The 16,915-nt window shown below is 41.7% G+C and overlaps 1 protein-coding gene across 8 annotated transcripts in view; it reads left to right on the plus strand.

Annotated features, from left to right (window-relative positions):
- cdk5rap2 (CDK5 regulatory subunit associated protein 2) overlaps positions 1-16,915 on the plus strand; it is a 54,903-nt gene that overhangs the window by 11,602 nt on the left and 26,386 nt on the right. For all 8 annotated transcript variants that reach the window (XM_080743905.1, XM_080743908.1, XM_080743906.1 and 5 more), the window contains exons 7-24: positions 606-778; positions 1,050-1,197; positions 2,031-2,084; positions 5,360-5,476; positions 5,590-5,709; positions 6,522-6,614; positions 7,343-7,561; positions 8,114-8,284; positions 9,234-9,348; positions 9,439-9,572; positions 10,174-10,353; positions 10,782-10,976; positions 13,466-13,636; positions 14,077-14,197; positions 14,424-14,563; positions 14,671-14,787; positions 15,517-15,660; positions 15,847-15,959. In XM_080743905.1, the coding sequence (XP_080600031.1) occupies positions 606-778; positions 1,050-1,197; positions 2,031-2,084; positions 5,360-5,476; positions 5,590-5,709; positions 6,522-6,614; positions 7,343-7,561; positions 8,114-8,284; positions 9,234-9,348; positions 9,439-9,572; positions 10,174-10,353; positions 10,782-10,976; positions 13,466-13,636; positions 14,077-14,197; positions 14,424-14,563; positions 14,671-14,787; positions 15,517-15,660; positions 15,847-15,959 (2,525 nt within the window). The remainder of the gene's footprint in view (positions 1-605; positions 779-1,049; positions 1,198-2,030; positions 2,085-5,359; positions 5,477-5,589; positions 5,710-6,521; positions 6,615-7,342; positions 7,562-8,113; positions 8,285-9,233; positions 9,349-9,438; positions 9,573-10,173; positions 10,354-10,781; positions 10,977-13,465; positions 13,637-14,076; positions 14,198-14,423; positions 14,564-14,670; positions 14,788-15,516; positions 15,661-15,846; positions 15,960-16,915) is intronic.

Raw genomic sequence — 16,915 nt, forward strand, 5'->3', positions numbered from 1 at the left:
CGTGCGACGCGGAGGAAAAAGTAAAATAGTTTCATTTTCGGTTTTAGTCCACGCGGCCCGCGCTCCGCCAGTAATCCGTATGAATAAAAAAAGATATGCCACAACACAAGGTATGTATTAACATCCTTGTGTCGTGTGGATTACAGAGAAAGTTTACACTGCTCTGTAGCCTACTCCTCGCTGCTGCTGAGCTGCCCTGCGTAGGTCTGACTGTCTGTGTCTCTGAGAGTGAGAGTGACGTATGTGGCTTCCAAAGTGTGGTAGACGGCCCAGAGCAGAGCGGCATGGAGCGCATGCGGTCCTTGCTTCTCCCCCGTTTTAAAACTCGCTTGTTTTCCAATAAAAAATAGATTTTTTTTTGTCTTTTTTTACCGCGGTAAGCACACTGACACCGCGGTAGACCTCGGTTTACCGCGGTACGGTCCAACCCTACTCACAACATGACACAATTAGAGGCGTTGTGAGCTCTACACAAATAATCACCAAGACAGTAATCTGTAGTTGCAGTCTTAAACCCTTTTGTTACTTTGTCTGACTCTGACTTCTTCAGAGTCACCACTGTTTTATTAGTAGTTTCATTTTTATTCTTTGCTTGGCTCTGGCAGCAACTGAAAACAGCAGAGCAGGAGGTTGAGAAGATGGCAGCGATCGCTGAGCAGGAGAAAGTGAAGAACATCAACTTGGAGAAGCAGCTCCAGGCTCTGGGTGTCGCTGGTAATCTCACTCCTGCCCCGGGCACAGACCGTGATGTCCAGCAGGCCCTACAGGACAAAGACAAGTAAGACCACAGGACACTCCATGTACCCGTAAGGGTCCATTTGGTTCCATTTGTACACTCTTTAGAGTTAAATAAAGACTGAGGACTTTACAGTATAGATTGGGATCCCAGAGAAGAAATAGGAAAATAAAGATTGTCAAATGTGTCGATGGCCAAATTGTATCAAGTGGGGGTCCGAGGCCTAATCTAATGCATATAAAACTGGGGTGCCTTGAAATAAAAAGGGCTGTTAATGGACTTTTGTCCCACTGCTCTCCTTCTTTTACCCCAGTATCATCGAGCAACTCAGGATCTCTTTAAAAAACCAGCAAGCTGCGATGGAACAGAAGAATAGTGGTGATCAGGGCACAGATGCACCAAACAATGATCATGTCAGACAACTCTCCACGCTGGTTGCCAAGAAAGACCAGGAACTCCAGGTACATCCTCTATTCTCTTTTGGGAGAGTGTTTTTTGCAGGTCTTTCAGTCCGAGTGTATCAAAAAAGCAACTGGGTTAAGGCTTGTGATTGGCTGCGCGGAGGTGAAGAAAGTCGGAGGACGGAGATACACCAAAACCTAACCTTAACTTCAGTAAAACTAACGCTGGTGAATGCTAACCTGGCGGGTGAAATGCTAACCTGCCGAGTGCCGACTCTGGTGAATGCTAACCTGGTGAATGTTAAACTGGTCGGACCACCGGTGCTTAACCCAGTTGTTTTTTTTTTCGATACACTCGGACTGAAAGACCTGCAAAAACACTCTCCCATTCTCTTTTAGCCTACACAATTATGAGTGTTGAAATGATCCTCAACAACTCACTGTATCATTTAATGAATAGCTTTTTAAATTTAGTTGGCACAATACAGTTGCTGCCATAATTGAGTGGGTAAATATTTAGTATGGGTGATTTCAGACACATTCTATGTATGTGGCTGTGCATACATTGATCTACAGTATGTGGCTGTGCAAATGTACTGTAGAAAATACCCCAACAACAACATTATAATTATTATTATTATGATTATTACTGCTACAGTATACAAAAGCAAATAAGTTGAAAGATATGTTTGAAATATATTCTGACTGACTTACTGTATATGGATGTATTTATTTTCCTGTGTGTATTACACAGATCTTTGCTGAAGTACATGGCTTTGTCAAGCTAGACAAGGATGTCAGAGCAAATCTTTATCTATCCTGCAGTGGCCCGTGATTAATTCTGGCTGATCTTGTATAGGGGTTTGATTATAATGTCTATTTTTCCCCTACAGGCCCTGAGGGATGAGCTGGACTGTGACAGAGACAAGACACAAAGGGACCATCAGGTCATTATTCTTTTGTGTCATAATTTGATTGACCACACACAATAGTGATTTGCTCTGACTAAATCTGTCAGAAAATGCATTTTGTGTTATGTGCAGCTAACAGGAGCTTCTTTTGTTGTTACTGCCAGGCAGGCGAGATAGATGTATGATGTTGCAAAAATGAAAAAAAAAAGAAAAAAAAAAAAGAAATCTACTCCAAATGGGGACTGCCCCATAGGTCTCCTCCCGTTGTGTCGAACAGCGTCGGCAGGTTAGATAATCACCCGCGTCAGCAGGTTAGATAATCACCCGCGTCACGGTTACTGAGGTTAGGTTTAGGCATAGTTTTACTGAGGTGTTCGACCTAAGGACATGTTACCCTCCAAATTGTAGCACATTTCCAAAATGTTTCAGTATTTTGGAAATGACATGCCCTCAATAAGAATGCCAGGTTGAATGTGATTAAGACTGGATTACCAAACTGGTAGAATACAGTTTTGTGGAGAGAGTTATGGTCATCTGTGTTATGGTCATTTGTGTGAGAAAAAAGCTGTTTAACCTACCAATGTCTTTCATATTAGCAATGCCATCTGTGTGGTAAACAGATGGCATTCACAAACATGTACTGTATGTGCTGCGTGTGAGCACCCAGTAAGAGCGAGGTAATAAAAATCCCCCAATAGCACTTGATTGTCTGGCCCTCTTAACTCATTTAATGCCACCCTTTCACCACTAGAGGGTGCCCCAGGTGCCACAGACAATCCCATAGAGATATGCTGGTATATGCAGAAGCCCTGCAGCCATGACTTGCCTAAACACTTTCCTTTGTGCATGTACAGGAAGAGGATGAAGTTAGCTTGAAGTTAGCTATTGGCTACCAAGCATTTTAAAAGCCTTATTTTCGTCAACTTAGCCATGATTAAACCTTGCACACCTCATGCATGGGAAAAAAACAGAGAAGAATGAGCTCTAAAAAATCCAATGCAATCCTGGATTGCATTGTTGTGGGTTTGTGCAGTTTGTTCACAGCTTTCAAACAAAAAAATCCGATTGGAAATCCGTTCAGGCATTCTTGAGATAATAGCCATTATGTTTTACACTGTTGTGAGCTTGGAGGTCTGCTACCTGAGTTGTATGGGGGTTGTATGGGGGTTAAACATGCAAAATCGCGATTGAAATCATGTTCACTAGTTTTGATGGGGTCCAAAAAAAAATTTTCAAAAAAAAATTTCCAAAAAAAATTTTTTTTTTTTTTTTCTTTTTTTTTTGAATCACGTGTATACACGTGATTGGCACTGTGGGATGCGCTAATATATCACGTGTATACACGTGATTGGCACAGAATGAGTTAAGTTATCTCACCAGAAAAAAGAAATAAATATGTAATGTAACTCAACTCAATGAGGGTCTGGTATGATGAACAGTATGCATCAGGCAGGGTGAATGCTGCTGAATGAAGCTTCTGCATCCCCTGCCCAGGATGGCGTATGATTGTAGTCATATGACAGTTGTGAGCTTTTAGATCTACTATTTTCATGATTTTTGAAAATGTTTTAACATTTTCCCAAAATAGGGATGAAAGGGTTAATTTGGTTAACCGTCCTAGACTGGGCCTTCGTTCATGGTTTAAACAAAAATTCTGTCTGCTTTTTGTGGGTTTATAGGGATTATGGACACTGGCATCAGCCATAATAAAGATCACCGTAGCAGTTCCAGGGGATTTGGCCTGATTGAATGCGTAGAATCCAGTAGAATAGAGGCGGGTGTGGGGATTATTACAGCTTATGGTGCTGCCCTTACCAGCATGAACAGAGTTATTCGCCACTCTCTCACTGACGCATGAAGACAATATTATAATGCAGGTGGCTATTCCATGATTTACCGTGAAACGGTGGACATTTTGCATGTGAGAGGCAGGCTTTTTGGAACCTTTCTAAGTGCCCAGGTCATCGTTGGATCCAAGGAGATGTGGGAACCGTGTCGTGTGTGTAGAGTTGGATTGGCTGGCAGCCAGTGCCGCTGGATCTTCAGCTCATCTGCAAAGAGGAAGCTGCAGGTCCTCTTGTCCCATGTCTTGGGCTGGGAAGTAACTCGTGATGGACGTGGGGAGTTCCTGTGTGGGAAGTGTGTATATCAGTTGGAAAAGGTGATGGACTGTGATGTTGCCATCAGTTGGCTGCAAGACGAACACAACGCCCAGGTCCAAAAGCTCCGGGCAGAAAAAGAACAATTGAAAAAAACCCTCTTCCACTTGTACAACAAAAACAACCCGGTTCCAGAAAAGGGAGATGGGAACAGCACCTGCTCCAAAGTCCCCCTCCCATTGTGTGCAGTGGGGAGCCCTGTAGCGAAGGCTGTGCGTCAGCTTGCCTCAGAAAGACAGCAGCAGCAGAAGGTAAATCGATTCAGAGGTTTTGTAAATATGGACAGAATTGGGTATAAGGGGCCTTTTAGAGGGTGTTCAGCCCGCAGGAGCTGCGCACTTGGATCAAGGCCAAGGCTGGATGGCCTTGTGAAGAACCCTCAACTCAAAGCAGCACACCACCAGAGCATGTACCTTGACCTGATCCACCCTAAGGGCACCTTTATAAACCCTGTGTTCAAATGCCACTCCACATCCCTGCAGCCTCTCAATCGGGATTTAGCCTCTGACGCCACCTCAGACACTCAGACTTTACCCAAACGATGGCCCACAGAGACCAGGAAGTGTGTGGCTAGAGACGGTGCCTCCAATAATCCAGGCAGAAATCTTCTTTGCAGCTCATCAAGACGACCCTCAGTGATCTCTGACTTGAATCGGTTGCTGCGCGGTATCTCCAGACGGCGAATCTCTGCACCGCCAGGGAGCCGCATTCCTATCCTGCGGTGGCCAGGACCTCGTGGGCACATACGTACAAGCAGCCGTAACACCGAGGCCGAGTTCAGACACAGAGCAGCAGAGTGGAAGTTCCTGCATGATCTCACTGAAGAATTTGATGATGAATACTCTGTTGTCACGGTAGAGGTAGTTGTGAGAGGCAAACATCTGTTACTTGAGCCCGTTATGTTTATTAGCTATGTGTCTTTAAACACTTAGTTTCAACCTGGCGTCCTGATTTTGGTGAGATTCTTCAGAAAACAATGAACTAAATTAAAACACGCGTTGTGTGCTTGTAGTTCGGCAACATTTATACAACACCATCGTACGACGGAAGTACAGAATAGGGCTTAAGTGATTAAATACCGTCGCAGGTATTGTTGCAAAATTAATCCCTTTCTATTTTGATTTGTGTGTTATGTTTTTTTCTGAAATGCAGAGTGAGATCAGACGGTTGGAGTCCACCAGTAAGATGCTAAATGAAGAGCTCAACAAAACAAAAAGCACCAATGAAAATTTGATAAGAACACTAGAGGAGGCGCAGAGCCAGAGCAAGGTATTTGGAGAAAATGTATAATTTTATAATGTATAATTTAAGAAATTGCTACCATGGTAATTAGTCATTTTAATTTAAAACCTATAAATGTAAACCTTTTCTGTTTTTATCAGACGATGTCTGGTAAGTTGGAGGAGAAGGAGAATGAGCTCAATTCAGAGAAGAAAAATGCTCTGAAAAGGGATAAGACCATACAAGGGCTCACTCACGTCCTCAAAGAAAAGGAAAAAGAGGTGAGGACATTTTAATAATGGAATATTAATCATTTCAATGTTTGGCTATTATTAGTACATACGTAACAAATTATAGCAACAGTTGAATTGTCTGTCTGCTAACTTTACTATAATAAAAGGAGCTATAGTCAACTTTTTCATTGTAGGGCCGACACTTTGTTTACATCCTAGTCTATAGGCTAGAATGTAAACAAAGTGTCGGTCTGACAATGGCCAAAATGATTATTTTATCATTATTTTACGCTTTTTGTGGTCATTTTTGAATAGAAACACATATATGAAGCTTATTTTTTTATAAAATATTTTCGAAACATTTTTATTTTAGCATCCGTTTTTCAAGAAAAAGTTGACTATAGCTCCTTAAATATGACTATGCCAATTCATCCCCATCTGCCATGACCTCTTGCAGTGTTACTTAATACTTTGACCCTGAAGTCTTATATTAGTGCCGGAGTTGTGCACTAAAAATAGCAGATCTACAGGCTCACATCGCATTACAATGTGATGCGAGCTTGTAGATCTGCTATTTTCGGAAGTTTGTCTCGCTGCACAACCAAGTATAAATCAGGCATGAGGCTGAAAAAAAACGCCTCTTCAATCTGTTAACATCAGTTATTCTGAATGTACTGTTTGCACATACTGTAACAAGTGTATAACCTTTATTGCACATTTATAAATATCCGGCAACTAAATTATCCGTTTTATATTGTTTTTAGAACAGTCTGCACTAACATTTTGCTGCTTAGCCGTGACAAATAGACCCTGTTGAATCTTGAATCACTCTAATCCATTTGTTTTGGGTGGTTCCACAGATTTCAGAGCTGTGTCATGAAATAGAGGACAGGGATGAAGCTCTGAACAAGGCCAGAGAGGCAGCGCATAAAGCCCAACTGCAGAAATACCAGGCCAGTATTTTATTACCTTACCAAAGGACATGAAATTATTAAACTGAAGGTAAATAAAATGATAAACCACAAAGCCTCTCAAGTTTTCTCCAGTCAAAAAATGCAAAGGCAGTGGCGTTTACAAGTCCATACATTTTAAATATATTTTTAATATTGAATGTTGACCGCAGAATAGAATGTATTCGAAGAAAAGAAATAAGCAAAACTGTTTCATACCTACAGAGTAGACGGTGCGGAGAAGACCATGGGTCAATCATAGAAAAAGGAAAAAGAGAAAACCTGTCTCTATAATGTTGAGAATGATGCAAATCATTTATTATAATGTTGAGGATGATGCAAATAATTTATTATGTCTTACATGGCCACCCCAGATAATAACAAAACAGTTTGGATTATATTGTACTTGGTTATACTCAATGATCATAATAACAAAAACAACAATACTAATTTTAATATGCTCCCCCTGGATGACAAGTTTGCTGCCATTGAGGGTTAGGGACAACGAGATACATCAGCTCCAGCTGTCTCTCTTTTAATATTATTAATATGATACAGCATTTAATAACAACAACATAATATTATTGATGTACGGTATTTAATAATAAGAACACTCATAGTATTATTATTAATAATAATTATCATTATTAAAACCAACCAATCTTTCTTCAAAATATCCAATTATCTTTTGAAAATGGGACTTAATAAGAATGCTTGTGTCCTGAGCGCAGGGGGCGGAGGAGCAGCAGACGATGCTGCTGGACAACCAGAGCAGGCTGGCAGAGCTCCAGGGGGAGCACCACAACAAGGTGATGGAGGCCCAGAAGCTGCAGCGCTGCCTGGCCAGGAGGGAGCAGGAGCTGCAGGACCTCCAACAAGCCAAGGACCATCTGGAGGTGGAGCTGGAAGACCTCCAGCAGCTGAAGAAGAAAGGAGACAAAGCACTTAACGTAAGTCTGACATCGTTACTCTGAGTATGTGCACTCGGCCAAAGTGAACACTTTGTCAAGTACTTGCCTAGTGTGAAGGGAGCGATGCTATTAATGAGTTGTCAAAAGCTTGTCGAAATGTGATCCTGGGCGTACAACAAACTTTGGGCGCTTTGTGCACAGATATAGGCTAGATGTAGGCCAGATGTGCTTGGCCAATGTGACTGCAGTTTATTATATAGATAAATAAATGCAAGGATGTCACAGTAAAATTACTACTTTACTTTATTTAAGTTTGTAGCTCATAATAAAACTAAATGAATAAAAAATACAGAGTGTCCAAAAAGTAATCAAAAGTCTACATCTAAAATGTACATTGTGTGTGTTTGTGTGTGTGTGTGTGTGTGTATGGGGCTAGCAGTGAGAATATGGATGTATTAGAGTTTAGTAAAGGGAAGGTCTCGCTCCAAAGATTATTGAGATATAGAATTGTATATTCTTCATGAAATCGATTAACGATCGGGAGTGTTTGCAGGTGTATTAAAATATCCACCTACATTTTGTTGTCTCCAGGACATGCAGAACCAGTTGAAGAAGCTGGGCGGGGAGATCGGGGAGAAGGAGAGTTCTCTGGAGCAGCATTACCAGGAACTGCTAGACCAGAACAAGAGAACGCTACAGGCCCAAGAGGTTACCATCCAGCGCCTGACCTCCAGTCTGACTGCAAAGGAACAGCAGTTGCAGGTGACATAACATGAGAGGCTCATTTTATTAGCCTTGTTCTGCCCCTACAATACGTTTGGTAGTACGGAGTCTGTATGGCTTGGCAGACAGCTAACATTTGCTACCAATAAAGTTCCAGGCAGCTTGATTTAGGCTCTTTACTGGTCACAATTAATTTGTAAAACATTTTAAAAAGGTAGAAAACAAACATTTGTGTCATAATTCAAAAAGATATTTCACAATTATGCAAAATTAGCACATGTAGTATTATCTGTACTAGTTACATTCAAAGAATTCACATAGAACAGATCTTAAACTTAAAAGCATAAGCATAAGAGGCAAATCTAAACATCTAAACACAACTTGAACTTACAGATTCATCCTGTCCAAGGCTTGTTAGAAAAGGTTCAACATACAGTGTGCTGGTCTGAACCGAACTGGCTCATAAAAGAAGGGGGGAAAAAAACAATCCCTTAATCAACTCACCTGATGAGCTTGATCAGGTGTACAAAACTACTAATTAGGCGAAGGCACATACCACACACAACAGCCAACGTGGCAGCAAATCACACAGCACAAGCCTCAAGTGGCTCAGAGTGGAGGAGAGAGTATCACACACTAAATTGTTTATGTTTACAGGATTGTAAACCAGGTGATACACAGATATTTAGTGGTCAGTTAATTTTCAAAAGTTAGTGATGTACACAGTTATACCACCTGTGGGAGTTCCAGACTTTGTACCGCGCAGTTTCAAAAACTATCTGAAAGGACTCGCCAAGACTTGTGCAGTTACGAGTAATTGGCTACCAGTAAGCCTTAGAATGTATTTCAAGTCGAAATAAGTTCTGGAGCTTTGACAGTACCAGGTAAACTGCTGCACATTGAAGAGGTTGTCAAGTAGTATATTTATATGGCTTTTAAGATTGCGTTTCTTTTCCCTTTGTTTGTCTATCTATCCGTACATTTTCAGGAGTACATGAACATGCTCAGAGACGTTGAGCACAGCAGGGTCCCAGGAGGAAATGATGTCATGCTCTCCAAGCTTCGGGAACGCTTGAAGGAGAAGGAGAAGGCTCTAGAGGCATGTCTTCACCTTCACAGTTGTCACATGTCCCATTGCCTCCCAAAATGACTGTTCTTTGATTGTTGACGTACCTCTGTTTTCCAACAGCAAGCGTTGGATGACAAGTTTGCTGCCATCGAGGAGAAGGACAACGAGATCCACCAGCTGCAGCTGTGTCTTCGGGAGAAGGAGAGAGACCTGGAGAGACTCAACAATCTGCTCTCTCACAATGACGAAACCATCAATGTGAGAGGAGAATGTTGTGATATAAATACTGTCAAGAAAAGATGAAATACTATATTGGGACATCCGTGTGTCCCAATATAGCAACATGAAGTTGCAATCCACACAAACATCACACTGCTATAGCATCAAAATAAACTCCACTGTATAATATCCAAGTGAGTGATGTACATTTAAGACTCCAGCAGCTGTTTGTATTGTTTACATTGCACACACTATTGTCATGCACACGAACATCACATACTAGCAGCATTACTAGTGGAATTATTCTGTCAATAACCGTGTACCTTTCAATGTACGAGCACTTTACATTTTTAATGCATATTCGAGGTTGATGATAATTGGAAAAACTTTAAACTACGGACATAGTTGGGTTGTGTGCATTGCACATCAGTATTGTTATATTGTATCGTTATCGTCAATCCAATATCAAGTCTTGTATCGTGTCACCCCTACAAATTATACATCATCAAAGCTATAATGGGTAACGCGGAGACACTGAGACAAGAAACGATTTCGTCCAAAGTCTGACTTTATTTCACAAGCTCCAACTGCCTACACTGCATATGTCTTCAACTTTACTCTGCTTGTCTTTTTCATGCAGAGTTTTGACAGTCTGATCAAGGAGAAGGATGTGGAGTTGCAGCACCTTGCCAATACACTGAAGAACCTTCAGAGAGCCAAGCAAGATGTGGAGGAGAACCTGAACCGAGCGCTAAGGGAGAAGGACTCCATCATCAACCAGCTACAGCTCTCCTTACAGGGCAAGACCAAGGACATGGAGGTAGAAGGGAAATTTAGTAGTGATTTTTCTGCTATTTAACCACTCAAGCCCTATTTTATACTGGTGTCATGAGTGTCATTGTAGATCGGCTATATTAGAAAATGTCACCTATGATAATGCCCAAAAGATTGATTGCAAAGTTCAACGCAAACTCCTTCTGAAAAAAAATATTTTATTTTCTAGAAGTACTCTCTATGGTCTGCTCTGTCTGTCACAGTCAGGGCACATTCCCACATGCTGTGGCAATAGACCAGACAACACCGTTGAAAGGAAAGCCCTCTAAAGTTTGGGTGTATTTGGGTGCGCGAGGTCAAAGTAATAACTTGCTCTTCTGTAATACCTCTGTCATCTCAATACACTTTAACCTTCAACGTGCCTTTATTACAAGGGGCTGACAGCTTGCTTCCTCCCTCCTTGTCCGTTTCTAGGAAATGACTTCAGCGATGTTGAGCCAGTCACAGACACAGGCCCGGGACCTGGCTGAACAAATGGGTCAGAGGTTAAAGGTGACAGAGGCTATGCTGGCTGAGGCTGTGAAGGTCAGAGAAAGGCTGGTGGCAGATAATGAGAGTGCTGTAGAAGGACTGCTGAAGACCATTAGCAGCAAAGACCAACTCCTCAAGGTAAACCCTTCATTTAACCACGGCAGTAGTGAAAATAGCCTATCTACAACCTTGCAGTGTGTCGCAAAATATTGTGAGCTTGTAGGTCTGTTATTTTCGCCTTTTTATGTTGTCAATTCCTGTCAATGTTTCCGATAAGGACATGCCAAAAATAGAGATGCCAGGTTGAAAGTGTTTAAAAATGTACTGTATATTTGTTGCGTCTTTATCCATAGTGCTTTACAGTGTGCATTACATTCACTCATTTACGCACACATTCACACAGCAATGGTGGAGGAAAACCATGCAGGCACCAACCTGCTGAACCTCTCTAAGGAGCACTTAGAGGTTCGGTGTCTTGCTGAAGGACACTTTGACATGACGCCAGGGGGAGCTGGGGATGGAACCTTCTAGTTCCCAGTAGGGCTGTCCTCGACGCAGGATTTATCAAGTTGATCCGAGTCGCGGGGGTTAATCCGACGCGTCGACGAATCGTTTATGTAAAAAAAAGAAGAAAATCACACTTGTGTGAACTGAGCGGTTGTGTGTGTGTGTGTGTGTGTGTGTGTGTGTGTGTGTGTGTGTGTGTGTGTGTGTGTGTGTGTGTGTGTGTGTGTGTGTGTGTGTGTGTGTGTGTGTGTGTGTGTGTGTGTGTGTGTGTGTGTGTGTGTGTGTGTGTGTGTATTTGTGTGTGTGAGTGTGAGTGTGCCTAGCTGGCCTGAACAACAGCGCCCCTCCCTTAACATGTGTGGTCAGAAAAGGTATAGCAGCCAGGCTACATACACCACAGGCTACAGACAGACAGACAGACAGACACACACACACGGATACACACACGGCCACGCTATGGAGACGGTGTGACCACCGCTCAAAAAAAAGAAAAAAAAGTGGTGCTTTAAGCTTTTAAACCACGTCAATGTAATACAATAAAACAGCAATATGTTTTAAGCCTTTAAAGTGAATTAGATCCATGAACTACCGTGCATATTGAGACATGATAGCGGTGGACACTGGACATTAATGACGATAAGATTGCGTCCAGCCGTGCGTAATTTGCCGTGCGTAATTGTGAATTGTGGAGCAGAGTAGAACAACGGAGGAGAGAATAATGCATCTCTTTGACAGCATGTCGTGTATTATTTCCACAAGTTGTATTTTCTCAGAGCACCGCTGCTGTATCAAAAGAGCTATGTTGCCGATCTGGTGCGAGATAATAAAAAGAAAACAGTTCGCCCGTCGCTATTCCTCAGCCTGAGTCCAACCACCACACACCCACGGCAGTGAAAGTGAAAGCGCATCGCGCTGGCTCTGCTGATTCTTTGGCCAGCTCTCAAGTAGAATAACAACACGTCGACGCATTTCCTTTCCAAGCGGGTAACTTCAAAATAAGAGCTCCCTGTTATATGATCAAGGCAACTTTCAAGTCACGTGAACTGATTTTATTTTTAAGTCTAGTTTACAAGTAGTAGGAAGTATGGACTCAATAAGAATTACATGACAGTCACAGTCCAGCGCTCTCATACCGCACCACAGTATACTGGTGTGATAAAAAAATTATATATTTTTGACGGCTCGACTCAAACAATTGGCGTCGATTCCGGGGGCTTAAAACGACGCGTCGATTCGTCGATTTTTAGAGGACAGGCCTAGTTCCCAGGTGGCCACTCAATTCAATTCAATTCAAAGTGCTTTATTGGCATGAGAAAACATACGTTTACATTGCCAAAGCAGAAATGTACACAATACAATACAATACAATCAGAACAAAATATATACAGGTGAAAACAGTTTTCATGCATCACGGTAACGTGCAGGCAGAGCAGTGATATATACAATGGTTTTTAAGGTGGTTGGGTTCCATTTGATATCCTTCTCTTATCACAGCAGCTCACGAATCTTGCTGCTGTGTTTGCACATTGTTTTACTTCCCCCAGCAGGTATGGGAGTTTTCTCCCTCCCCAAGTTGCTGCTGCGGTGGCAGGCAGTGCCCCCCACTATTTATTTATATGCTAACTCTCTACATCACTGATTGTGCGTCGCGGACCAATTTTTATGGGTCGCAAGTAAACATCCCCCTTTTTTTCGTTTCCTACGTTTATTTAATTTCTTAAACATTTTCAAAGGATTTTAGTTAAAAAAACAAAAAAAACAAAAAAAAACACAACTTTTCAACAATTCAATTTCTTTTCTAAGGTATTTGATGAAAAAAATCAAATTAATTTTCACTAGTTTGGGTCAAAGGGAGGCATAAAGTTTGTCTTTTGGTTCACGGGCTAAAAGGTTTGGGAAACACTGCTCTACACCAGTTGATCTCTAGGTGGATTAGGTTGATTCCATTATATGGGTCTAAATTGACCCATACAAGTCTGTAACTCCGATTGTATACAAATGGAGTATACTGTCAGAGTTAAGGGGAGACCTCGAAATGTAAAAGTTTGGGAAACACCGCTCTGAGCAGTCGGTCATCCTTTCGTTCTCCTCCTCATGTGTTCTCTGTCCTCTCCTCCCAGGAGTCTGCGGAGCACCACAACCTCATGCTGTCTGAGCTGAGGAGGCAGCTGTGTGAGACCCAGCAGCAGCTGGCCACCGCTGAGAAGCACAGCTCCACGGCAGCCCAGGAGGCTCACCGAGACAGCGCTGAGCTCAGAGCTCAGCTGGCACAAAAAGAAAGCCTCATCAATGTGAGTTCACTGCAGTGTTGATGATTTTGACAGCAAGTTTTGGTTTATTTTTGTCATAGGCTTTTGAATATCATTTAATTTAGTTTTAGTCATATTTTAGTCATCTGAAATATTTTGGTTTTAGTCTAGTTTTAGTCAACTAAATACCATAACATTTTTAGTCGACTAAATCTACAGTAGATTTTGTTGACTAAAATGTATTTTGGCAGTTCTTGATGGTGTCGTAAATGCCAGATTTTACACTTGGTTGCATGCTGCAAATAGCCGATCTACAGCTTGTAGATATGCTATTTTCAGAGCGCAACATTTGATCTTTTCTCCACTATTTTTTTAGTCTAGTTTTTAATTGTTTTTATATTTTTGGATGTATTTCACTTAAAGACAAGGTCTGTTGACTGTTATTAACTACATTAGATTGTGTTGTCTTTACAATTGTGCAGAAGCTGCTTGCTCATGGCCAGGGACAGGACAGAAGCCAGCAGCATAACGAGGAGACCAGTCAAGTCCTGGAGCTCCGTCACACCATTCAGATCCTACAGGAGAGGCTGGAAGAAAGCGGAGGTGAGACCCTGAAGTACCCAATAATACCTTCCAAGTGGAAGTTGATCATAGCCATAATGGTTAACCTCTTATCTACAAGCTCATACCGGGATGTGTTGTGAGCCTTTATATCTGTTTTCACAATTTTTATATATATTTTTGCTATAATGACATGCCCAAAATAGCGACAATATGTTGAAAGGTTTGTGAATTTACTTTCTAAATTCTTCTTTCATGGACGCTGAAGCTGATCTGTCCAGGAGGAATAATGAAGATAACGTGGAGAACATTCCACTCAATAAGAAAACCATTGTCATCCTGAAAAAAGAGCTCATGCAGAAAACGGAAGCTCTAAACAAATCACTAAAGAGGGAAAATGAACTGAAGGTCAGTAACAAACCATTAACTTCTCGTCTCCATAATGAATGTATACTTTGTGCTTTTTGTTCTGTTATAATCTTGCTACCTGATTTGCTTTATTTTTTTTTATGCAGATTTTACTGGCAGAGCTTCAGTCGAGTTTAAGTGAACTGGAGGGGACCAATAAAGGTCAGGCTGCTAACTTGGAGTCCTTGACCTCCACACTGGAAACCAAGGATGAGATAATCAGTGTAAGAAGACACTCATTCACATCGACAGACAGTCACACACATTAACACATCAACTGCCAGGTATTAATTAATTAATCCATCCGTCTCTGCCACAGTGTTTCAGTGTTTTTACCTTATTTTCGCCGGCATGTGGCCAGGATGTAAACAAGAAGCACATGGTATTTTCTTTCACACAGAAAATAATTAATGTATCCGTCATCATCTGTTCTTTAGTTAGGGTCCATATAAAAGCTTGTTTTGACCAAAAAATGCAATCTGGGAAAAGAATCCAAGATAAATAGATTTTTCTAAATCTGATAACATGGAGCAGAGTGTAACATTTTGGGATCCGGTTATATTCTGGGATTTGTATTCCTGGGATCACTCACTCATCCAGCGTAAACCACTGAAAAACTGTTTGACGACTTAAGTCGTCCTTGGCGGTTATCTTCTTACTTTCCGATGAATTTAATATTTTTAGAAGTTTCCCTTCTTTAATAGATTTGTTATCGACAATCAATTATTCTTATTAACCACATAAGCCCTGTTTTATACATCATCATACACCAGTGTCGCACAAGAATAAGGGCTTTTTCTTTTTTATAATTCGATTTGTTTGATTAACTGTTGCACCTCTTCATTAAGACATCTTCTAACTTGGACAAAGAGTGCTTCTGCTCACTACATTTGACATTGTTGACCTGCTGTAGCTGTCTTTTGAAAGGACGTGCTTCTTCTGTGTCCTGGTAGGCCCTCCATCAGCGTCTTGGCCAGAGAGGAGACAGTCACACCAGCCAAACACAGGACCAGGCCTGCAGGGCTGGGATAGATAGATCACTACCTGGCCTACCTGAGAGAGAGAGAACCATCATAGGTGGAGATGGCCAGCAAGAGGTACATTATAAAAACCTGTATTCATTAACATTCACACATTATTTTCTATACAATAACTAAAATCAAACTGAATCCAAGAATCAGTAATTACTCAGACCTACTACTAAGGAGAAATGGAATGAAACGTCTAGACACAGACAGTAAAAATGCTGGCCTTGATGTGATTGGAGTCACGTGTCTCCCCAGGCTCTACCAAACTTGACATCCCTGCAAGAAGGGCATGAGGCCCTGAACAGAGCCCTGAGAGCCGAGCAGCAGCTCTACTCCAGCCTGGTCAGAACCGTCAAGGAGCAGGACAGGTATGGCTGCTAGACACTTAGGCCTATTTATGCTCAGTTGCACGATGGTGTCGCTCGCCTAAAATAGCAGACCTCTAAGCTCATAACGTGTTTTGAGCTTGTAGGTTAGCTATCTTTCTTCGACGCTGATGACGCATGCCGGTGTCGTGTGATGTATGGGTCAGGCTTTACTCGATTTAACCCTTACAGTGCCAAAAAGACAATTTCTATAATAAAATCGTCTAACTATGGCCTTCCCTGCCAATCGTCTTTTTTTTTTTTTTTTTTTTTATGTACTAGGCATGATCGCGATCGTGAAATTGCATGTTTAACCCCCATACCAACCCCATCTTTCAAACATGGCAGCCATGTTTGTTTACATTTGAAGAAAACATAAGGGCTGCTATCTCCTGAATGCCTGAACGGTTTTCCAAGCAGATTTTTTGTTTGAAAGCTGTGAAAAGCGTGCACATGCGTAGTGCATGATCTGTGCACGAATTCGTGCACACTATTTTTTAACCCTTTGTACCCTTTGGTGGCAATATAAGAGGTCCCACTTTGCATATGGCACTGAAGTTGTTAACATGATTAGGATTGTACATACACAGATGTATAATTATACAACAGGTATTTCCGACGAAGCAATCTGATTGGTTGAAATTGGTATCTACCCTTGCTTCAAACCAGCATGACCGCTCAGGACCTAATCACATTAATATATCACTCTGCACCTGATTAAACCATATATGGCACAGCTGCGATGTCCCACTGAAGGAAAAACTAGACTGTCAAGGTGCCATCTTGCGCCTTGGCTGGCCCTGTAGCCAAATATGGTTTGTCATCACCCTACTTGCGTGCTCTCCCGGCGCAAGTAAAACCAAAACACAACAGCAGCCTGCAAGAAAGACCCACCAGAGAACAAACAGCCAGTACCCTTATTAGTATGTTGTTAATTTTGTCTGGTCGTACGACGGAAC

This window comes from Nannobrachium achirus (assembly GCF_963921795.1).
Source record: "Nannobrachium achirus genome assembly, chromosome: 15".
NCBI classification, from domain to species: domain Eukaryota; kingdom Metazoa; phylum Chordata; class Actinopteri; order Myctophiformes; family Myctophidae; genus Nannobrachium; species Nannobrachium achirus.